At 37.5% G+C, this 25,881-nt stretch overlaps 1 protein-coding gene across 3 annotated transcripts in view; it reads left to right on the forward strand.

Moving 5' to 3' along the window:
- LOC132152061 (protein TANC1-like) overlaps window positions 1–25,881 on the forward strand; it is a 97,974-nt gene that overhangs the window by 10,908 nt on the left and 61,185 nt on the right. For all 3 annotated transcript variants that reach the window (XM_059560713.1, XM_059560715.1, XM_059560714.1), the window contains exons 2-4: window positions 3,625–3,723; window positions 18,171–18,392; window positions 25,773–25,865. In XM_059560713.1, the coding sequence (XP_059416696.1) occupies window positions 3,660–3,723; window positions 18,171–18,392; window positions 25,773–25,865 (379 nt within the window). In that variant the 5' untranslated portion in view covers window positions 3,625–3,659. The remainder of the gene's footprint in view (window positions 1–3,624; window positions 3,724–18,170; window positions 18,393–25,772; window positions 25,866–25,881) is intronic.

Genomic DNA, 25,881 nt, shown 5'->3' on the forward strand with positions numbered 1-25,881 from the left:
GAAAAAATAATCGCTAGATTAATCGTTTAAAAAATAATTGTTTATCCCAGCCCTAGATCAGGCCTACAAGCTGGGATTTGTAATGCTGCACTGTAATCATAGTTATTTATTTATATTTTTCATTATTTTTTATTATATGATATTGGTTTGAGACTGAGAGTATTTTATTTAGTGGAGAACTTTGCAGCAGTATTTTATTTCTTATTCTTTTTTTGTTTTATATATATTTTATTAAAAAGTATTTAAAAAAAGTGTAAACAAATTGTTAAAAAAAGTTTATAGTAATAAACAACCTGCAGTTTAATGTTTGCATTTCTTTCCCTTACTGTACCGAAAATGAACCGAACCGTGACTTTAAAATCGAGGTACGTACCGAACCGTGATTTTTGCGTACCGTTACACCCCTAGTCAGACCCATTTATTAATAACTCCACAAAAATATTGCATGCTGCCTACAGCTACTTTATTTCCTTTTTTTCTGCTTTTCCGCCTAAACAATAATTTTCTTGGAACATCACCCATTTGGGCTTTTGAACAACATTGTCCTCCTGTAGCGAATTAATGTGTTTTTGTAAGAAAAATAACCATATTTAAAACGTAATAATCAATTTATTCTAGCTTGCGCTCACTTTAGTAAATGGAAGCAGTTCCGGGCGGATGACGTATAAGGTCAGCTGAATCTTACATATTTTACGAGGTGGCAAATTTCTAGGAATTCTAGGAAGGACCACACCTAACCCCGCTCCTAAACTTAACTGCCACAGAAATCATACAAAATCATATGGGTGAGGTCGTGTTACAGTGTTTATTATAATGTTTGTAAACATTTTGCATCGCCATTAGGCCTATTTCTGAATGAAATAATGAAAGTGTGACTTATTAATAGGCTACGCAGCATCTGTTTTTTTTTTTTTTTCTTTTTTAAAAAACTAATATTTGTATTTGCGTAACGTATCCTATTTTAACAATGCAGCAAAATTCTTAACGGTCGGTTAACCGGTTAAAATTAACATCCCTAATCACAACACTAGAGAGCACTATGAATTGTTCTTAACGCGCACATTAACTGAAATTTAAAACTGTTCAAAGAAAAGACTCTTATCGCACAGATATAATAGATTACACATCAATATCTCTTTCCTTTGTGCTTTGTACTTCTCTGTGTAGAACTTTGCACTTTTCTGTGACACCTTGTATTGTAGCCTTTCATATTATAATACTTTTGTGCAATGAAAGATTGCACAAAAGAGCCTTACCTGATCTGTCCTATCTGTCATATGTTGCTGCCTCATTACTGTGCTATACATTTAAAATAAATGTCTTAATTTAATAGAATATATTTATAAATCAGTATATTTACTTGTTTTCCATTAATGTATTCTACAACAATACAAAGAGCAATGTGTAACATTTTAACAGATTTAGTCCTACACATATTTGCTTTAATGGTTCCCAACTAAATTGTTTTTTTCACTTAATGTACAGATTTTATAAAATTATTGTGCACTCATCATTACTGCTGAATTATAAAATGTTCACTTCGCATAAAATGTTCAGAAATCTCAATATGTGGGAGTAAGAGAAGAGCAGACATATGGATAAATCTGATGATGCTAGAGAGAGCTCAATTCGGTCCGTTTTTTTTTCTGAGCGCAGACACTGAGGCATACACACACACAGAAACATGTCTCACAGCACGAGTACTCTTTCACGTCGCATGAGCTGAGAATTACACACAAAATGATGTTGAATTGTCCGTTCTGACGAGTATTCACGTAAACGCATTTGATTGTTTCTTAAGTGAATGTAAGCAGTAGGTAGAATGTGTATCAGGACATTGCATCCATTATAGCTGTGCAATAGGTTTTAAAGGGTCAGCAGCCGATGTTATTTATGTTACTCAAGCAACAAAAGAAAGACAGAAAATCACGCACTGTTCTTGACAACAAAAAATTAAATAAAACTTAAGTAGCCCTAAAGATTAATCTAAATTTATTTAAATAAATAAAAATGTCTGCTTGAACAAAGAACATGGTAAGCAAATTACTATCAAAAATGTATAATTAGCCAATATAACCATTGGTATTTCATTAAAAAGAAGACCTTGTTCTTGTTCTTTATGAGAAGTGGTTTTATTTAATTTTAACATTTAAGGCATGTAGTGTGTCACAGCAGTTAAATCGGTGTCTATCATGATAAAACCTTAATATCAAACCTATATAATGATATTGAAAATTTGAGAAATGCGTAATAAATCCACTGTAACTAAACCCATTAGACTAAATTTACGTAGATTTAGTCGACTAAAATCGTATGATTCAGATGACTAAAATATGACTAAAACTAAATGGCATTTTAATCAAAAGACTATGACTAAAACTAAATCAAAATTTGCTGTCAGACTTGACATCGATTATAATGCCCATAAAATCGATGCTGTTTCATATTTGCAAGTGTGAAACATTGTTTAACATCTTCATGAAATGAAAAATCATCTGTTTTGATCGGCTACAATTTGGGAACGGTTCAAGGAACAGTTCATCCATTTTTTTTATTTTTAATTTGACTTCATAATTTTTATCCAGATGCCTGGTATTGACTGGGTATTCTGGTGAAAATGATAGACTTCATGGAAATGTCTCCAGATCTCCTCCAGTCATTTAGTCCACACAGCCCGCTTGCATTCATCTGCCTCCAATTTTAAGTGCAAGCCCACATCTCAAAATTCAATGAACTACCAATGCACAGACCAAGTCCTCGCACTACCTTTTTTTTCTTTTTTCTCTTCAATAATCTGTTTTTCTTGGATATGCATCACAATATGGAGAAGATCTTTCATTACTTTCCATTCCTATGCTACTTTTGGACAGTCGGTGTAGAATGAAATGCCTTGAGATCCAGTGAGGAGTCATTTGGTTGTAATGGGACGGTTAAACATCTACAGCTGTGTTTCCTAATTAGCAAATATCCACCTCTGACCTCTGTCACTGTGAGAGCAGCCTGCATGCCTGGATACTAAGCAGATCCATTTAGCTATTTTAGAATCAAGTGGAGGTTTGGTAGACAGGCTGGTATTTCCTGCTATTGTCTGAAAGACGTGTCAGTGTGGACAGCTGCTGTGTGGACACATGGAATGGACTCATGAAGGACAGTGGCACACTAGGTTTCCTCTTATTTTGAGTGGTTTATAGCAACTGGCCTTTCCTTGCCGACTAAGATATTTCAGTTTTTCTTCAGTTTGAGCTGTTAAATGTATTTTTATTTCACATTTAATGGATTATGTGAGTGGCGTGCAACAGTTTACAGTGTGTGGGTACTGCTGGCACTCACTGTTTCTTTCTTTGTTTGTTTATATGCCTAAAACCAGGCAGCAGAGCGTTAATTAGATGTGGAATGTGGGAATTTCATCAACCAATTCCTCCTGTCACGAGGTGGCAACACACACATACATAAAATGAATAGAGAGTTTTGTTTTCCATTTTGTTGTCTATTTGTTGGTGACTTGTTTTAATTACTTGTCCAAAGCACTGTAGTATTACTGACCAGATCTTTTTTCTATAACAGTTGCTAGTTGTCATACATTGTATCATACTGTACAACTTCAATAAATTTGTGTCTCTGCAGGAACAAAGCACTGTGGTAAACGTGGGAACTGTACCATGTTTAAGGGAGTGCTGAAGAAAGGGCGAGAGGGAGGAGGAAGAACTGGCAAAAGAGATGCAGGTAAGTTTCTTTATGCCCAGAAGGAAGGAAAACGATATTAATAAACTGTTGCTGAAACCCAATGAACTGTACTTTGCTGTTGTGTGTATGCTTAATTTAATTGCATAAATGGTTTATGGCCTAGATTTACAGAGCTGTGGCTGGTATTGGCAAAATGAGAAGTTTTTTTTAAAATTATTATTATTATTATTATTATTCCAGCTCAAGCTGTGGCTTGTCATTTGAAAATGATCTGAAATGATAATTTTACAACGTAATAAAGAAATTTAGGATCTCACAGCTTTTGTAGAATAATAGTCACTCCAAAATAAAAATAGTCATTTACTCAGTCATGTTGCTCCAATCCTGTGGAACATTTCTTTTCTCTATGAAACACAAAAGAAGGAATTTTAAGAATGAATGGAGATTGGAGCTTCTAAAAAGCATGCAAAATCATCATAAAAATATCATACATGTAGTCCATATGTCTAGTATGCTATTTTCTGTGTCTTCAAAAGCCATACAGTGGCATATGGGAAACCCTGCACCCTCGTGATGTGTGGGGGCTAGGGCTGTCAAAATGCCTGAAAAACTGAATTCGAATTTTTCAATTAAATATTATCAAAATTCAAATTATATTCAAATTTTATAATGCATAACTTCAGTTAGGGTGAAGAAAAGCTTTTGGCTTCTCTTCTGAGGCCACAAGAGGGCGCATCGAGCATAATGTTACTAATGCATGTTTACTCCAAAGTATTGGAATACATGACTGTGAAAATTACGGAAGTTCTAAGCGGCCATGCTTTATAATATTTTTCCTTTTTGTTTTCTCGTTATAACGACTTAATTTTCTCGTTATCTCGACATAACGAAAGTCGTTTTCTCGTTATAACGACTTAATTTTCTCTAAAAAGTTACAAAACTGCGCCAGTAGGTGGCACTATAGACCTGAGTATAACTGATGGGGTGTTGTACACTGTCCACTTTACTGTACGCGGACCTTCCTCGTTATCGCTATAATTTGTGCAGTCTTGTTCATTACTGACATTTAATTAATTCATAAATGTTAAATGCTTTAATCAACTTGATTATTTTGTGTATTAAGTTCTTGCTAGATGCATGCGTTTCACCAACGCGTTCTGGGTCATAAAATAACTGCTTATCAAAACCAAGGTTGATGTGACTGTATTCTGTTTGCACCTACATCTTTATTTGTGCTTCTTTTAGGCACATGGATAGGTAGTTAATAAGCGGAAATGTTCTGTGTATCTACAGTAGGACAGGATTTAACGATGTAGGCTATTTGTGATGTGCTTTTTTCCTTATTATTAATCTTTATTGTTAATCATATTGATGAGAAATGTGATGTATATGTAAAATGCATAGGCTAATTTAATTCAGTTTTGTTCTATAATGTTGTAATCGTTTTTTTTCTGCACACACACATACACTGCACATGAACGATCTTTTCAAACAGAAGCTTGTAACGCACATGATATCTGCCACAGCATATAATGACTAATAAAAATTACAAATTATATATAATTTTATTTCAAATAAATGGAAAATTAAAAGTGAGTTTAATCCAAGCAGCTCAAGATCTTAGAATAGTTCTGCATCCTTCTGAAGGCACTCCGTATGTGTTCGCGGTGTTGCCATTTAAACATGTTAATTACAAAAACAAATGTTTGGTGTACTGTCTCTGGAAAAATCAACAGTGATTGATCAGCTTTTATTTATGTACAGTATTGTATGCTACAGTAAGAATGCCTCCATCAGATGCCTGTCAAAGTTGAGTTCGTTACTATAGCAACAGTAAAACTGTCATGTCATTATAACGAGAAAACAAACTTTCGTTATGTCGAGATAACGAGAAAATTAAGTCGTTATAACGAGAAAACAAAAAGGAAAAAAAATGATAATGCATGGCCGCTTAGAACTTCCGTAGAAAAAAGTGCATAAGATTAAAAATATTTTTATGAACCAATTATAATTAAGTTGCCTAAAGAACTATAAACAAAACAGCATCATGTATGCATGCATAGTTTAATGCAAAGGGCGGAAAGACAATCACAGAGTACATTTTTCATTTAAACATGAGAGGCAGTGGGATTGGGAAAACCCAACATAAAGTCTCAAGATATATTTTTTAAAAGTCACGTTCATTTTACATGGCTTTCTAAAAATGTGGCTTTGTTGTGCAAGACGCGAGTGCAATGGTGATAGAAGGTGTTCCTCTAGAAAATGCGTTGAATATGTGTTCTGTGTGAACGGCATTGTTTCTTTTGTTCTCTTTTTCCACAATATTTTGAATGAACATCGCAGCAGCGCTACATCTAGTTGCTTCAACTGGATAGTCTAACAAAAAAATTATAATACAATGACACTTATTTTCATCGCATCTCGTGCGCCACTGATAAATGCCAAAGTATAATTTGACTAGGGCTGCAACTTACGATTATTTTGATAATCGATTAATCTGTTGATCATTTTTACGATTAATCGATTAATCTTTATGTACTTATATTTTAGTTTTGCCCATTTTTTCCAATTATTAACAAAGGGTCTTTATCGTTCAACATAGACTTTTAGAGATTTTAACCATTTTGTATTGTCATATCCTCATCAAAAATATACCTGGAGTTTTGTTTTATTATGTGTTAGTAATCCTTTGTCGAACTCTTCTGCAATTAAAAAACTGACCCATACTCTAGCAAATTTCACAAGGAGATTTCAAATAATGTTTTCACCATGGCAGTCCTTAGGGCTCCTAAAGTAGTTTAACATCCCGAACAAAGCTTATTAAGGAATCTTTCAGAAAGTATTTTCACGAAGAATAAGAATAAAACAGAATAAATTTGCAGTACATTGCATCTTATTATTTTTTTCCTGTAAACACACAACTGGGAAACAGCTTTATAGCTTATGCTGTGAAATTGTAAACAATCCTTCGAATAAAGTGTCAGTGGCATGAAACCTGAATGGAACTCACATTTTTAAGTAAAACCCATCAGAAGGTTGTCCAGAAAAAAAAAAAATTGACACACACAAAAAACCTGCCGTGTGAAAAAGAGCAGTGAATACTTAGAAAAAAAAGTGCATTTAAAATACATTTAAACATTTACCTCTCTCTCATTCAGTCATAATTAGGCTGCAAGACTGAATTATGAACTGGTAAACGACAAACTGATCACAGAACATGTTTGTAAATCTTTAAATGTTAACTGTTAAAAAGCAATGTTATTAGCTTTTACAACTAAACATTTGCAAACAAAATTGTACTGGAGAATCTGCACAAATAAAAGTCTTAAACAGTTAAACAGTTCAGTAGTGCAGAGTTTACAGGTTACTCTTCTTTTTTGAAGGCTCAAAGTAAAGTTCTCCCACACTTTGGATGACTTCGTTCGATTAGTTTTATTTTCCACTTTTTTCTTTTTCTTTCGTAAGCTTACAGTACTCCACTGCCATCTGTCTCCAGCATCTTGCTGAATGCTGCAGACGCAGTTCGGGAAGCACGTGACATAAAACGAGGCCAGCTATTGGCTATTCGCTACTTCTCCTGCTGTACTGGCTGAATAAAACCTGCGGTGGCTCATTACTGCCACACTTTGGTCATCGCAAATTTAACATATGCACAAAATGAGCCGCTTACGGCAAATTAAAGTTGTTTAGCAACTAATCGATGACTAAATTATTTGACAACTATTTTAATAATCGATTTTAATCGATTAAATCGATTAGTTGTTTCAGCTCTAAATTTGACCGTCAGCATCCACACACCGTCCGGATAATGTAATTTTCCTCATCAAGAGGGCTTATCTCAAAAATTGCCTGCATGCAGACGGGATGCGTGGCTGTCAACAGTGAATGATGAATGATGAGACAGAAGTGGCCTTTTGAAAGCTGTGCGGACGAGGCTGTGTGTGAGACAGAACGGAGCACGGATTGTGAAGTATACCCGGGGCGGGCATTAAAGCAGCCTACTTAACGCACACCTAAAATTCGAATGCAACATTTTTGCATTCAAATGTGGATTTTTATTTTAAATTCGACGAATATTTGGATTTTCTTTTGAGAGCCCTAGTGGGGGCCATGCACGTTTAGTGGGCCCTGTCACAGGACATTCTAAAAGGCATTCACAAATCACACAATGTGTTTTTCCTTTGAAAAACCCTAGACACAGCAGTGGAATTTGAAAAAAAAGCAAGGTTCCTTTTTTAAACTTTTAAACCATTTTTGAACTTGATCACTGTGTTTTTAGAATGTCGTGTCATGCTTAAGACATTACAGAAGACAAAACAGCAAAGTGGAGCGGAAAAGCGCATGGAAAAAAACTCTTAATGTCACTTAATATTCTAAAACAACAACCAGGGAAAATCAATTTTCTCTCACATTTCACTTATCATAAATGCTATACTTCTAAGACAGCAGCACCATAATCCAAGTGATTATTTTTACACTAAACGTGGCTTAAGACAGAGATATTAAAAAAGATCAAACTTTGCAGAAGAGCCCAGAATATGAATGCAGTGCACAAAGTTTTACGTTAAGCGTTTACCTCCTACTGTAAAAAGTGGTAACATGTAATTGTTATGCTCTACCTGTTCTTATTCAGTTTGGTCGGTGTAACCCAATATATTTGTAATGTTAAATAATATTTTTAAATAAAATAAATTAATTTAGATGTTTCCATTTACACTTAATGTGGCTTAATGCATTAACACATTAAAAGACCAAATTAACCTTGATGATGCAAATATGTTTTTATGCCCTGGTCCACTAGTGTGCTTCTGTGACAGCCACACAGCCACCTATTTCGAATTGCAAATGCTTTAGTGGTTCAGTACACTTACGACTTGTCACCAGACTTTGCCATGTAATTTCTATTGTTTGTTCTCGAAATTGAAAGAGATCAAGAAATTTCCCCGGAGCATAATGTGACAAGAAAGACTGTCCAGTTTAGATCTTCTGAGTTTTGAGAATGCTCATGCTTGCAACATCGACATTAAAGCTGCAGTGAAAGAATGTGCACCAAAACACCCAGAGAGTGCAAAGGATTGGGTAGAGTTTTTGCTTGTTTGTTTGTGATATACAGTGGATAGAAATAATAAGTTAATCGCCAAAAGCTGGTATGTTAAGATGTATAGAAAGTTCATTTTTTCTAAAAAAAAAAAAAAAAATAGCATTGGCTATATCATAAAGTATAGAATCATTCATTTAATGTATGTTTTTCTCCTAGTTTTTTACTGTTCATTTTCTTACTGCAAGACATGAATTTTGCTTGTATAATTTAATTTCTACAATTGAGCTTACTGTTAAAAAAAATTATATAATGTTATTCAATATAACTTCAAATTCATCAGTGCAATGATAATTCACCACATTCATTACTGTTAAATCAGTTATGTAAATGGGGAGACTGACTCAGTAGTGTGTTGCAGCAGGTGCTAAATACATTTTCATACATGACATCACTGCTGGTGGGAGGGGCCCCATCTCGTCCTTTGTGCGGGGGAGTGGTTGGGGGGTACATATGATACCTGTGTGACTAACAGGATTTTTTCACTGAAAATCTTGTTTTCCAGTGGCCTGTTCTGAGGAAGAGTCAGATTGCTTATGTGAACTGGAGCAACTGATTAACTGAATAGAACTAACTCTAAAAAGTTATTTTTTACTGACTTTGACATCAGGAATCATCAATTTTACTTAACTTATTAATATGTCCAGGAAAGAACTCAAAGAACCTTTTTTTATTTTTTATAATGACATACATTTTGGAGGGGTCATCACATAACTTCAGAAGATTCAAAATATAACTCATGTGGACTACTTTTACTTATTTTTGTTATTTTGTAGCTTGATCGAGCCAGTCCCCTATTCACTTTCATTATATTTAAACAAGCGGTCAGGATGTTCTTCAAAAATATTTTTTTTTGTATTCCCCTAAAGTCATATTAGTTATGGAATGACATGAGGGTGAGTAAATAACTGAATTTTCAATTTTGTGTGAATATTCCTCTTCCCTTTCACACTTTTGTCACTCTCTTGAAACGTCAACCACTGTGACAAATAAGAGTCATTACTTCATTAATGATGTCACATTACCATGACACCCAAGTTCCACAAGATCGCCCCTTGTATCCGCTCGGGCTCCTTGCTGAATTCAGCACCATTGCTGGCCCGATAACTCTCTCCCAGTGGAGCCTCTCAATGGAGCCATGTTCCAATTAACCTCATTCATCTCTGCTCCACTCACTCACTTAAGTATGTCAAGACAAGTTTGAGAGCAGCCAAACAAACACTACCTGACCCACATACAATACAATTTCTTGTCTGCTAATCTAACTCAGTGTCTTTTTTAAAGTCAGGAGACTGCAAATAAATAATTAAACTTGTATATCCTCCTCTCTTAAATGTAGTTGATTGTCACTTTGTTCGTTCTCTGATGTGCAAATCTGCTCTACTAACATCAGTGAACTCCCTCTGGTTTTCATGACAGCCGATGAAGTCTCTGTCGGTTAGAGACAACACTTGTGTGTCCTCTAAAAAGACATATTGCTCATGAAGTATTTATGACACCTTATGTTAGCTGCAGGGGGATGGAGAGAGTTATCCAGCACACATGACAGATCAGATGCCACTCTTACAGTGCCACTTTTTTTGTGGCAGATCATCTGCTTGGAAGCCCTGTTCTTAGTTGCCAAAGTAAAAAGGGCAGCAGATACACAAGAAGTGAGATCCTTTCTGGTACCAAATATGACCATTTTTATTCCGTCAAATCTGGTGTCATTTGTTTTTGCGGAATCTGGATTTCAGAAAGTCACATGCATGTGATAAGGTCTCAAAAGACACATTTCTGTTTAACATATTTTTCAAAACTAAATAAATAGAAAACTCAATTTTATAAACTTTAAAACAAAATCAAAACTTTAACCTTCAAATGATTTATTGCATATTGTCATATGTACAGTATTAAAAACATTATGACCATGCCTTCTTCCAGCACTGAATGAGGTTTTAGAGCAACTGGTATACTTTTTGAACTGTCTAACATACTACTATGATCAATACTACCATTTCAACGTTTGGGGATGTAAGATTCTTTTTTTAAATGCTTTTGAAAGAAGTCTCTTATGCTTGCTTGATCAAAAATACACATTTATTTGATCAATCAGTTGAATTTTCAGCAGCCATTAGAAGTCATTCTAATATGCTTATTTAGTGCTTATGAAATATTAAAAAGCCACCATGTGCCTAATGTTTTCAAAAAACATCCTACCATGGCAAAGAACATTTTTCTGCTCCTATTGATTTCTATCATATACCTTTCAGTCTTTTTTGCATTGTTTGGATCGCAAGACAATAAATTTGTTTCAAGATTCTGACTGGTGTAAGAACATTTAGAGATGTAGAGTTTTGAGGAAATAAAGGAGAAAAAAAGTTTAATGGATTTGCAGCAGCTTGTGTGAATCACAGGAATGTTTATTTTAATGCTGTTATAGTTTAGGATATTTAATTTATAGAGCAAAGAAGAACTGTAAAATAGTGAGACATAAGAAACTCAAGTGACTAGCAAACTGCTGAAATTTTAATGATAAAAATAACTGCTGATATTTAAATGATTTGGAACCTCATAAATGACTGAATGGAATGCTGTGCATGTGCAGCAACAGAAATGGCACACAGAAGGCTCGAGTCTCAATTGATTACAATAGAGTTGGACATTTGCATGTTGCTAAGCAATTGACACAAAGCATAAAAATATGTAGCACGCATCAATATTGAATAAAAGACTCAATCTTTAATTAGATTGACATCTTTTTTGAAACTCTGTACTATTGAATGACATTTAGAATTGATATTTCCATATGGAATCATAATTTTGACTGAAAATTTACATTACGTTTTGCAGTGCATTTGCCTTTTCAATAAGTACATTTACAGCACCTGCAGTGCATTATAATTTGATTAATTCTATAAGATATCACAGAACCTTAAAATGATCACTTAAAAATGCTAAGAAGTACAGAAATTGAGTCATTTAACAAACATGTTTTTCAAATGCATTACATGGACGAACCCCTGAGTAAACTTGTGTTGCTCATTGGCACAGTGGAGTTGGCTAATGGGTCACCCTTTGTGTGATTGAAACCTATAACCAGCCCAAATGTTTAACCTCTACTGAATAGAACCTCAGGCTTTTTTACTGAAACTTCTTCTCTTAATTCTTGACTTAAGATTAGAAAAAATATCTGTTCCTTAAGTGAAATTACCATGGATAGTTAATAAAAGCTTTTGGCCAGATGTTTGCCGTGAAGTCTTTTTACCAAAAGTCAGAGCCAGAGTGACAGATTTAATATAAAATCACATAGTTTATGATGGAGTTTTTTTTTTAGAGCTTCAGACTTTGATGCCATCCAGTTGGAGGATATCAAATATATCTGATATGTTAAGGTGATTTTAGAACACATTGTTTCAGTTATCATGTCTTCTAGCAACAAGACACTTGTTTTTGTGTGATTTTGTTGTGTTCAGAAGATCTTGAAAGTCTGGTAGTGTGTCAGTTATTTAGTGTGTAATTCCCAGATTTTTTTATGTAACTGTTACAAAGTCCACAAGTGTATGATGCCTAGTGTTTTAAAATCGTGTAATAGGCTACATTCCAGCCTTAAGCAGAAAGAATAAGACTCTAAGGTAGGATGTTTCTGTACTACAGTTCCAGCATCACAACTTATATCACATGCACTGTTTTTTCAAACAGTAGAACTGATGCCAATGACGGGCCAAAACATTCTAAAATCAGTTCATCAATAACCACATTCTACTGTTTTTTTTTTTGGTCCATTTCTGTTATGGTCCATTTCAGCCTTTTCTGTCAAATTTTTCTCTCTCTTGCTCCTTTTGTGTGTGTGTGGGTTTGAGCTCTTTAACCCCTAAGAAACATACAGTACTTTGCTGGGGATTTCTGCTCTCATGGATTGACCCGTTTTCATTTGGAATGTCAGATTGTAGTATTCTCCTGCCTTTGAACTGGTGCCTTGTAAAGGTCGGATCACAAAGGATTTAGCATTAAAACATGGGCCTGTTTGATGCTGGGTTACAGTGCAGAGTGATACATGACCTCAACTGAGAGGTTGAGCTTATAATGTGTGTGTGAGATTTTACTGTCATCGTATATAGGAGTAGAGTGACATTCAGAAAGTTGATCCATCTGCATTATGTGTCAGAGTAAGGTTTACGTTTTGAGGCCAGTTGTGTGTGCACATTTTTCAGAATGGTTCTCTGTGTTATTTCAGCTGCTCTGGTGTACAGTTTCTCCTTACTCAGCAGGGGCTCCTCATATGGTTTAGTGGTGTCCGATTGTTTATTCAGACACAAGGTTATTGTCTACCCATCTATTAAAAATAGGGGTGGTGGGGGGGATTAATTTATAGCAAACTTGAAAACTTTTGATCATTTTCCCAAATCTTTAACCATAATTTTTTTTTCAAGTTGAATTTTGAGAAAATTAAGCTATTTAAAAACTTCTGTCTTCTAAACTATATGATTAGCTAACAAAGATTGAATGTATTTAGTGGTCGACCGATATGGTTTTTTATTTTATTTATTTATTTATTTTTGACCGATGCCGATATCTTGGAAAGCAGGGGACCCAATATAAAGCAGATATATATATTTATAGTGGGCAAATGCATAAAGCACAGCATAATTAATTTAAAGTTTAAAGCATTCAATTCACATGGACTGATCGTCACTCAGAGATCACGTGACCATGCTGGATAAAAATGCACACTTCACAAGATCACAAGATCTGGATTCGACTAGGTTTGCAAGGTTTGTGAAATTAAATGTTCATTCATTAGTCATTCGAAGATTTGTTTAAATTATATAAATGCGTATTTGCTTAATGCTGACGGCAAATGAGAAAGTATTATAATGTTTGCCTTTCTATTACTAATAATATAAAAGCAATCGTTATAATACTTTTTTTTATACATAAATTCCTTTGTTTAACAGTTCTGTCTGATTATTACACAGACTTCTATCCATAATAGACAGAACTGTGAACAACGACAGCAAACAAGAGGGAGAATGTGAGCACTTATAATCAGACGCTGCTGCTCTTAGCACCGTCAAAATAAAAGTCCTACCTCGAACACATCGGCCAAGCTGAAAAACGTATGGGCAAATGCCGACATTTGAAAAATGCCAAATATCGGATGATATATCGACCTTGGTGACATATTGGTCGACAATTAAGTGTATTACTTGATAGTGATATTTTCTGAGGTTGTAGGATTGAATTCCAGTAACACAAGGTCTAATCTCATTACCAGAAACACAGCTGGCCACACTTTCAGATGAGTAGGCTAATCATGGATAACATTCTTTGAAATGTGTACAAAGTTCCAGCGGTGACTAGTCACCATCTGCATTTCAGGCTTATCTGACAGATATACCATGGCCTGGATGTCAGGTGACACAAATTACAAAAGGATGCTCTTGCTGAGTCATGTAACAGTTAAAGTTGCTGTAGTTTAGAGATGATTGATTTTATCTGGCTAATAACTCCAAGATGTTGTCGCCCATCTGTGTTTTTGCATGTTTTGATTTAGAGACAAATACACTCGTCAACCATTTCCTTCTCTTTAAAGGCCCGTTCACACCAAGCACGATAACTATAAAGATAACGATAAAGATATAGTTCTAAAAATTGTTCTCAATATTAAAGAATAGCAGAGTCCACACTACAACTATAACGATAAAGGCACAGAGAAACGGTATCGTTGGAATCATTTTCAGAACGATTTTTTTCCAGCTGATGAACGATACAAACATTGACATCCAATCAAAATCCATCCTGCTACAACGAGCTCAAGGATTTAAAGCGGCAGACTCACGTGCGCTCAGAATAAACAGACGATATCGTTCGCTGGTGTGGACGCTAATATCGTTATCTTTATAGTTATCTTTATAGTTATCGTTCTTGGTGTGAACGGGGCTTAAGAGTCTGCATCATATTGGTCATCACCCAATCTGTTCTTGCTTTGTATACTGTATACATTACTGTTTAAAAGTTGTGCTCGTTAAATATAATTTTTATTTTTAAAATTTTTACTCTTGTAAATTATGTAACAATTTAAGTTAAATGCTTAAGTGTTTTCTTGGAGATGATCCAAAATTGTACAACAGAAAAAAATCTTACTTTTTGTAATTTTTTTGTTTAATTAGCTGCCACTACAACAACTCAAAAAAAAAAAGAAAAAAAGAAAACCAACTCATTTTGTTTATCTTCAGGTTTAATCCTTATTTTTCGATGTGGAAACTGAAGACTTATAAACACCATTGCACAGTGTTGTTCAAATTTTGGGTTGGTAAGATTTTTGTTTTTAAAAAGCGTTTTATATGCACACCAACGCATTTATCTGATCAAAAACACAGGAAAAACAGAGTAAAAACAATTACAGTTTAAAATGACTTTTTATTTAAATATATTTTAAAATATTATTTATTGCTGTGATAGCAAAGCTGAATTTTCAACAGCCATTACTCCAGTTGTCAGCGTCACATCAGAGAATAAATCCTAATATGCAGATTTGGTGCTCAAGAAACATTTCTTATTATTGTCAATTTTGAAAACAGCAGCATAATATGTTTGTGGAAACTATAATGAATGAATGAAAAGTTCAAAGAACGACATTTATTTGAAATGGAATTTGTTCCCCTTCCTTCCTCATTGTTGTCATCCTATATCTGTCCTTGCCGGTGTTTTTATTTTAACTTCCTGTTTGTATGAAGAAATGTTGGTACCATCTGGGGTTAAGGTTTATTGTCTTTGTTTTCCTCGACTGTACATTTCTATCAGTCATTCGCTGTTTCTTTTGGTCTTGCTGAACTTCAGCGTACCTTATTTTTGCCACATTCTTATGATGATGCCAAAATGCCAGCATACCTGATTTATGCCACATGCACATTAAGAGTCCATTTACAGCAGCATGAATGTTTTTTCCCCTCTGGTTTGGTCTGTCCACATTTGACTAAATATAGGATTCAGCAAGGCTTCCGTCCAGCTCCAAACCCTCATTTCGACTGAATTTATATTCTGATAAATATTTGATGTCTGATGAATGGAGTCTCTGGTTGGTATTTTGGTCAGGCCTCAGTGTTATGAATGTAGGGCTGTAATTATATCAGAGCTCTCTGCAGTAGACTGTCATTAGTCAGACTTGATTTTCTGGGCTGCGTTAAGAGGCGACTGACCACAAATCTGCAATAAAAGGGAAGAAGAAAGCCATGCCGGCACATTTTCCTATGGCCACTGTTACATATAGCCTCCATACTGGAGTGAAACCTTTCTATCAGTTCAAGTATCATTTGAATTCTGAAAATCACTTCCTTTTAAAACAAAAATGCAAACAAAATTGGTACAATTGAATAAACTTTTTCTACAGTAGAATTTATTAAAAAAGCTATGCTTGAAATACACTGTAAAAAAAAATTCTGAGAAATAAATAAAACAAAGATAGTAAAAGTATGCTTTACAAAATAGTATTTTCTGTTTTTCTGGTTCAAAATTTCAAGTTTAATTCAATTTGTTACTTTTTACTTACTTTAGGTTACCGTCAAATGTAATCTTAAAATCTTAGAATATCCATCTTTTGTACGGTACATCATAAACCTAAATTTACTTTTGCTGTTTGTTTGTTTTCAGCCACAACATGAAAATAGTTATTAGGGCTGCACACTATATCGAAACTATCGAAATATCGCAAATGTGAATATCGCGATATGCATATCGCAACGGCGTGTGATATCTGAATCATTTTAATAATAGTCTACTTAAATCAAAACGTTGCAGAAGGTAAAAGTTTCATTTCAACGCATATAGCAGGGAATTGCTTAATGTTAAAAATAATTATTTAGTGCAATACAGAAAACAATTCTTTGCCATCTCATCTTGCTCCATGAAGCACACCTGGAGTGCATGCACAAGCCGCATCTCACACAGCTTCTCTTCCATTCTTCTGCTACACATGTGCAAAGCGTGTGCGCACATACAGAGATGCGTTTCAGACAGCACATGAACACCAAGTTAATTCGTCTCTTTAATTTTGTCTCCTTAAGTTTGAACAGACACATGCACACATGTTTATGTCAATAGTACCCGTCTTGACGATCATTCTCGTAAATACAGTCAGTTATGATTTAAATTAATGTAAACAGCTGAGAAAAAAATCTAATGCACACAATCTAACATTAAATTAATTAATTAATTTTCTTATTTGTGACATTACTTTTTATGCACTGCTGGTCACTTTCAGAAGTTGTAGTGATTCTTTTTCAAGAAAGAATGTGAAACAAATTGGCTATATAATTTCCATTTATTTATATTTTAAACTATAATTTAAATCGATTTTACACACTATAAGCAATCTCGTATCACATATAGAATATCACTTTTTTTTTAAACAAGGTATCGCATATTTCCTTTTTTCAATATGCACAGCTCTAATAGTTATCAAAATTGGCTAGAATTTTAAATTCTAAAAAATAAAAGTGCAGCATGAAAAATAAATGTTTTAGACAGCCTTATACAACCAAGCCACACCAGAGTCTGGGTCAGAGAATGGTGCAGTCACGTAGCAATAAGAATACTGTGGAAACTGACTAGTTGAACAGGAGTAGCAATTTAATTTTATGTATATTCAGTTCATTAATTTCAGAAACTGTACAAGTTTTCAGTAAAGCTGTAAATCAATGTAGAGTCTGTTTATTTAATCAATCTTATTTTCCTTTCAATTACACACAGTAGTTTTACACTTTTGTTTCTTTCATCAGTCGTTCTCCAAAAAATGACCGCAGGGATGTTCTCCTCCTAATATGGCAGGTTGACCTGTGAAAATCTGCATTTTTGTTGGCTTTTTGTTTAAAACCAGTTTGTTTGTTTTGGCAGTAAAGATTACCAGTAAATCCTGTTGCGGTGAGAGGAACTTTAGGCCTTGTACGTTTGCTTTGGAATGTTAAAAGAGCTTAAATTATTCTCAGCTTTCTTCAAAAGGGCTTATTATAGGAGGATAAATATGTATAATATTACTGTTGGTCTTGAGAAGGCTTGGATACAAAAAGCCACTGGTAATGATACCTAGCTAATTGGATTTCTGACGTCCAACTGGAAAGTATACAGATATTTTTTTTTTCCTCTTCTCATAGAGTAAATGATTCTAATGTAAGAGTGTGAGAGATTTTACAAGACCCTAAGAGTTCTAAATGTTCAGTGTTTGTAATTGTGGTTGAATAAGTGAAGATGTTGAATGGATCACTCATACATGATTCTGTGCATTTGAGAATGTTCATGTTCGGCTTTGTTTAAAAAGTGCAAAACTATCTGCATGCAGATAAAACTCTAATCAAGTATTCAAAAGAGAGGAAAATAAATATATCTTTTGTCTTTCTCATTTTTTGTTTAGGAAGTCAATCCTTCAGTTCCAGTTTCCATCACAGAGTTCAGGAAGAGGGGATTACAGTTATTCAGAATCACGGCGGTGGGCCGCTGCCAGTACAGCCGTACCCTGCAGAGGAGATGCTGAGGCCGAGTTTAACCAGAGGAGTGTCCATCTCCCTCCCTTCCTCCCCCCTGCTCCCTCCCCGCCAACCATATGTTTCGCCAGTCCGGTCCAACAAGTCACCAGGTACAAAGTCACTTTTTAAATGTACTATATTGACAGTTTGAATAAATGACTCAATAACTCGACTCATTAATATCGATACTTTAATGCATCAAAACGTACTCGGTTACTAAGGTAACCTCGGTTCCCTGAAATACGAGAACGAGTACTGTGTCGAAGACGCTTATGGGAAAAACTCCTTTTTTCTCCTGAACTGAAGCCTTATTCAATCATGCAGTGAAACTGCACGGCCATTGGTTCGTGCAGTGTTATTAAAACAAACCAATGGCTCGGCAGCAGTGCTGCACGAACCTATGGCAGCGAAGCCTGCCAAAGCTCACCAAAATGGGCGGGGAATCTGGCTATATATTGGCCGCTTCGCCACAGGAATTGAGGTTACTTAGACTGAAGCGACAACTGAGTCATTCAGCCTCTTAGCATGGCAAGGAACGCAGTACTCGTTCCCGTAGAAGAGTTATGCAATAATTTCCCACAAATTTCTGCGATAATCACACTACTAGACCATGGCCAGGACGAAGACACTGCTCTCTTCGAATGGGCTCTTACTCCAATTGGGCTTTGCAGGCCCAAAGAAGAGTAGGCTAGCTGGATTGCATCCACAATCCACTTCGAAAGCCTTTGCTTTGAGACCGGTAACCATCTGGCGCAGTTTCCAAAGCATATGAAGAGCTGCTCTGATCGCCTTATCGGCGCAGAATGCTCTATGTAGACTTTTAGAGCCCTCACTAGGCAAAGCAGATTCAGCTCTCGATCATCCTCTGTGTTTTGTAATGCAGAGAGAGTGACCACTTGAGAGAGTGTGGAGAGCACCTTTGGTATATAGTCATGCCTTGGTTTCAGGACGACCTTCGAGTCGTTAGGCCCGAATTCTAGACAATTAGGGCTTATCGAGAGTGCTTGCAAATCGCCCACATGCTTAACAGATACTAGTGCCAACAGCAGAGCGGTCTTTAGCAACAGGGCCTTAAGGCCTATGGACTGTAGCGGTTCAAAGGGGGCCCTCTTTAGGGCTCTCAGTACCGTGGGCAGGTCCCGTGAAGGAACAGTGGGAGGGCAAGGCGGATGAAGCCTTCTGGCACCTCTCATAAATCGGATGAATAAGTCGTTTCTGCCCACCGACTGGCCTGCTATAAGGGCGTGTATTGCCGCTATAGTCGCTGCGTAGACCTTGAGCGTGGAGGGGGATCGGCCCTTCTCCAAGAGCTCTTGTAAAAATTACACTATCACTGATACGTCACAGGAGGTCGAGTTTTCGCCATGGTCTGAGCACCATGTGGAGAACACGGACTACTTGGAAGCATAGAGGCGTCGTGTAGGTGGAGCTCTAGCCTGTGAAATTGTGTTTAGCACATGCTCAGGGAGTCCCGTGGGTTCCCGTCGAGTGACCAAAGGTGCAGAGACCACATCTCTGGGTGCTGATGCCAAATCGTTCCGTCCGCCTGAGAAAGGAGGTCCCGTCTCAGAGGAACGGGCCATGGGGCAGCAGTCAGCATCTGTGACCGGTCGGCTATCCAGTGCTGATTTTCCCAGAGTGGGGCTACAAGAAGAACCCTGCATCTCTGGTCCCTGACCCGCCTGATTACTTGGGGAATCAGAGGAACCGGAGGAAAAGCGTAAAGAAGACGGTTGGGCCAGTCCTGGGACAACGCGTCCTCGATCTTGGAAAAATATGTTGGGCAATGAGAGTTGTCTTTTGAGGCGAAGAGGTCTATTTCCGTTTTGCCAAAGACGTCCCATATCTTCTGGGTCCATTCCAGCAGTCGCGACGTTAGTCTGAAGAGACGCGTCGATGACAGCCAACCTTTTTTTATGTAATTTTTTTATGTTTATTTATTTATTTATTTTTTTATGTGATTTATGTAAGAGACCACTGTCATGCTGTCTGATCTGACCAGCACGTGGTGGCTCTTTAGGTCTGCCAGGAAGCTCTGGCAGGCTCGTTGAACTGCAATCATCTCGAGGCAGTTGATGTGAAGCCTGCTCTCCTCTTTCGACCATCGGCCGAAAGTGGGTTTCCCTTCGCACAGCGTGCCCCAACCTTTGTTGGACGCATCTGTGGAGATCACTTTCCTTCTGCAAACCATACCAAGTGGGGCACCCCGTTCCATCCATTGCATGTTCCACAAGGGGTCAGGGCCGAAATGCAGTCCTGACTCACCTTGATATTCAGGTCCGTGACACCACCCATGAGGTGGAACACGTGGTTTCAGCTAACATTGGAGGGGGCGCATACGTAGCAGCCTGAGCTCCAGCACCGGCGATGCTGCTGCCATAAGGCCCAGCAACTTCTGGAATGTTTTTAGGGGGCGAGAAGCACCTATTTTGAAAGAGGCCGCGAGTCGCTGTAGAGCCGCGGCGCTCTCCTTCACCATTGTTGCCCTCATCGTAACTGAGTCTAACACTGTTCCCAGAAATGATATCCGTTGGCTGGGGGACAGCGAACTCTTGGCAAAATTCACCCTGAGCCCCAGGCATTCCAGATGGCTGAGGAGCAAAGTTCTGTACCCAATGCCTCCCCCTCTGACTGAGCTAGAACTAGCCAGTCGTCGAGGCAATTGAGAATGCGGATTGCCTTCTGCCTGAGACGGGAGAGAGCCGCATCCATCGGCACCTGTCTGGGGCGACTGGCAGCGGCAAATTAAGCGCGTTTTGGCAGGAAGTGTCGCATCTCCAGGATGACCATCGAGCGCCCTATGGCCTGGGCAGTGCTCTTGGTAGCACGCAGTGCCAAGTCCGTTGCACTTCTCAGCTCCCTGAGCGTGGTGACATTCGGGCCAGACTCATCAGTGGTGGCGAGAATGTTGGCCTGGAAGACTTGTAGCACTGCCATGGAGTGGAGCGCCGCGGCTGCTTGCCCTGCCGATGAGTAAGCACGCCCGGCGAGCACCGACGTCGTACAGCAGGGTTTGGACTGATGGTTGGCCTTGGCATTCCATCCAGTAGCCATGGGCGGGCAGAGATACGCGGCCACAGACTCGTCCAGCGGCGGCAGTCACTCGTATCCTCTCTCTTCAGCGCCTTCTATCGAGGTGATGGCAGATGAAGATGAAGTACTCAAGCTCCAGCTCGTTGTGGACCTCCGGGAAGAACGGGGCAGTTCGCTGACGAGGGGCTTGCTGGCGCCCCGGCAGAAACCATTAATTCAGATGGCTACGGGATGGTTCCTCTGGAGGAGACCATTCCAGACCCAGCTCATCCACTGCCTTGGAGAGAACGCCGTTAAGTTCAGCGTCCATCCAGAGTTTCGTGCGGCTGGGTTCAGATAACATCGAGGGGGCGGGGTCCGGCGAGCCCGACAGCTCCTCAGCATCTGAAGCAGCTAGAGACATGCTGTCCTCTAGCAGTTCTTCCTCAGTCTCTCCAAACAAGACCAGATCACTCACGGCAGCAGAGGGACATTGGTCTGGCTGAATAAAGAGGATTAGGGAATCCCCACTGGGCGGAGAAAACGAGGCACGCGGGGGCTGAGCCGGCGTGAGCTTGCTTTCATCCTGTTGCTTTAATCCTCTGCTCCGCCTTTTCTTCCTTGCCGGCTCGCGAGAGGAAGAAAACGGGATGGCGCAAGGAGCGAGATCGCTCTCTGAAAAGAAAGTGATTTGCGAGCGCAGAGAGGCGATATTCATGTTCTCGCAATGAGAACAGGAATTCCCCGCGAGTGCTGCATCAGCAGCTGTGCCCGTCATCAGGGGACCGGCAGTCGCGTTCCAGTGCGAGGTGTGTGAACGGCGAGCAGTTCGGCGGAGATCAGCGAAGCGATGCGGCATCGTCGCTGAAGGAGAAGAAATCTGATTTCCTGTGGCGAAGCGGCCAATATATAGCCAGATTCCCCACCCATTTTGGCAGGCTTTGGCGGGCTTCACTGCCATAGGTTCATGCAGCACCGCTGCCGAGCCATTCATCATCATCATTTCTCTTCATCCCCTATGGGACATAAGAGAGAAAAAAGGAGTTTTTCCCATAAGCGTCTTCGACGCAGTACGAGTGAAATATTGAAAGGTAACTCAACTCATTTATACACATCATTACAACAATAATTGTGATATTATTGTAACAATAAAACCTTCATAATCATCGGGAAGAAGGAGGCGGGAACTGGCGGACAATCAAATAAAGACTTTAATTACAAAATAAAGACAAAACAACGCGTCAGCCCCTCACGGACGACTGACGCGGACAAATAAAGATAATAAAATACAAAGCAGGTGTCGCTCATCATCAATCACTCCACCGGCCTCGCCTTGTTCCCACAGCTCTCGGCCCCGCCCCACTCGTCACAATTATCATAGACTATGCAATATTATCATTGACTTATCATAGACTATGCACTTTAAACACCCCTGGTTGTTACTTGTATCACCCAAGTGATTTCAGATTTCACATTGCATACACTACAAATACAAATAGAAAAAATAAGTTATATAAAATGTAAAAATCATACAGTGTATTTTTTTTATATTTACTTATGAATTTTATTAGATTTCATGTTTGATTTAAGGACATATTTGGTAACTTTTGTACAATAAATAATGTTTCTGTGATGCTAAGTATCAAATGGGAGTCTCGAAGCAAACTGTTCGAGAGCCACTGGTCTGTGGTCATCTAATTTTTTCTTTAGGGCTAATAATAACTTGTAAATGTGATTGATTGATTGATTAGTCTAATTCAAAAAGTAAGACTGATTACCCCTTGACTAACTACAAGTTGGCCAGACTTGTTCTTAAGACATTGTGGCTGTGTTTATGCAGCAAGCCCCAGATAAGGAATCCCTTTATAAAACAAAAGTCATTTTCAGGTAAAAAGTCAAGGCTAAAAGTTTAGGTTCAGTTGATTGGCAGACTTTAGGATGAGTGTAGGTCAAGGTAAACTTGAGTGTGTTCATACATTGACATGTTTCTTAAAATGCAGTCTTTTCCAAATGTGTGATAAGATAAACTGTAGATATTTAGCAAGCTGCTATGGATTATTTGCAAACTGATGAATGAAACCGTATCATATACTGTGTAATATGTATTGTGTTAACATTGTGGTATTGGTAGCTCTGTGCTCATTCACACTGATAGCTGAGCTGAGAGCTGCCAATCACATCGCAAGAGGAACACTTGGCAGGAACTCGATCAGTATTCTGGCTGCATTTGGTGATTGTTCTTCCCACAGTCTTGCACCTCAGGTTGTGTGATCATACCCACGTCAGCCCTGTATGCTGCTGAATTATTTAGAATGCTTTACAGAAGAAATTGTAATTTTTTAGATCCATTCTAATGTTTAAGTAGCTATTAACATACAGTTACATGCTTGTTTCATAGTATTTTATTTTATCTGTTATTATTTTTCTTAAAAGCGACCGTTTCTTTCCTGCTATATGCATTTCCCATTATAAAGTAATGCTTAATGTAAGCATTCATGTGCTTGCAATGCTTTGTTTATTCCTGTAGGTGGCAGTATACACCACTTTTTTATCTACATTAATTTAAACTTGCTTTTTAATAAGTTCCTGGTCTTGTCCTTCACAGTTCATTCACTCTATATATATATATATATATATATATATATATATATATATACGTGTGTGTGTGTGTGTGTGTGTGTGTGTGTGTGTATATGTAATTGTTTTAATTTTGTGAAAGTTTTCACTTATGTAATCCGGATTTAAGTCATCTGTGAATACTGTTGCACAAGAAGACTGCGATGCAAATGCTGTGTCAGGTTGATTTTAAAACCGAGAGAAAGCCTTTCACATTCTTACCCTGTAGCAAACACTATTAATCCAAAGCATTGTACTGAAAGCGACATGTAATTACATGACAGTCCCCATCAGACAAACTGTTGTTAACTGCATAACTTCAGGATGTAGATGTGATAGAGTTGTAATTGTGCTAATAGTCCAGTTCCTGAATCATACCTATACTGATTTGATCCTAAAGCACTAATCTCTCAGATCCTTCACTATTGTTTTTTACTTCAATCAATCATTAACCGTTTAATCTAATATTACCAGAGGTGCAAGAAGAATCTGAAATGTCGAGGTGACACATTGCCCAAACAAAGTCCAAACTAATTTCGGAAGTGCATCTGCCTTGTCGTCATTTCACATTGGCTTCCTACATTTAGTTAATTTTTTTATGTTGTGGCCGATCAAAATAAAGTGGGTAGGGGTGAAATTCATTTCTGAAAATGGGAACAACATGTCAGTTGCTACAGCCCTGAATATTACTTCCAAATCTGAGCGCCAGTGGAGACGTCTGTCTTTATTCTCGTTTCAGGCTCCTGTCTGATGTTTGAGGCTTTATATGAGGAGCCGCTGTGAAGTTAAATGGAACAAATGTTCTTGCAGACGAGTCAGGACTGTGAATGAGCTGATTCAGCTAGTGGTTTGTGTGATGAAGTAACCTTGAGAATGTATTGACTGTAATATTACTTGGTCTAGTATTATAGTATTATAGAATAAAAAACTGTTATTATTATAAAATAAATTTGAAACTTGAAAGAAATTAATACTTTTATTCGGCATGGATGCATTAATTTTATCAAAAGTGACAGTAAAAACCTTTACATTGTTAAAAAAAATTTAAACCTTCTATTCATCTAAGAATCATGTTTAAAAATATATCAGGATTTCCACATAATTTTAATGAACTTTCAGTATTGATAGTTAGAAATGTTTCTTGGACACTAAATCAGCATATTAGAATGAATGCATTTGATATCATGTGAGACTGGAGTAATGGCTGCTAAAAAATTCAGCCTTGTCATCACAGGAAATAAATTAAAAACTATTTAAAATATATTCAGATAGAGAACAGTTATTTTAAATTGCAATACTAAATCACCATATTACACTTTTACAAAATTTCTGATTAATTAAATGTAGCCTTGCTGAGCATAAGATACTTCTTTCAAAAACATAGAAAAATCTTACCAACCTCCAAACTTTTGAATATGAATTATTTATTGTCTGTTTCTGTACTCTAAGCACTTCTATGCTTTGGCAAAATTATATATGTTGACAAGCATGACAATAAAGCTTGACTCTGACTCCGCTTTCACAGGAGGAACTGCTCAGGGAGATTACATCACTACAGACTCCTCATTTATACTGGAATCTCTCTGGGAGTACAGGACAGCTGATCACAACTGTCACACACACACACACACACACATACACACACACACACAGAAGCACAAGCAGATCCACATGCAGCTCTGCCCAGAAATTCAGATCGCCAGCTTTAAAATCCCATCTGGAAAGACTTAACTGTGTGTGTGTGTGTGTGTGTGTGTGTGTGTGTGTGCGTCTCTCTCACTCTCTTTCTCTTCCCTTTCTCTCTCTCTTTCTCCCACTCTCTCTGCTCCGGTCTTTCTCTCATTTTCGATTTCTTTCTGCAGGTTCAATCAGGACACCCAAATATGTGGATAATCCTCATGTTTCTGGAGATCCTGTCACCTGTGCTCTGAAGAACAGGAAAAAGAACAATACTGGTGAGTACTTCTGTGT

Source organism: Carassius carassius, chromosome 10 (assembly GCF_963082965.1).
Source record: "Carassius carassius chromosome 10, fCarCar2.1, whole genome shotgun sequence".
Classification (NCBI taxonomy): domain Eukaryota; kingdom Metazoa; phylum Chordata; class Actinopteri; order Cypriniformes; family Cyprinidae; genus Carassius; species Carassius carassius.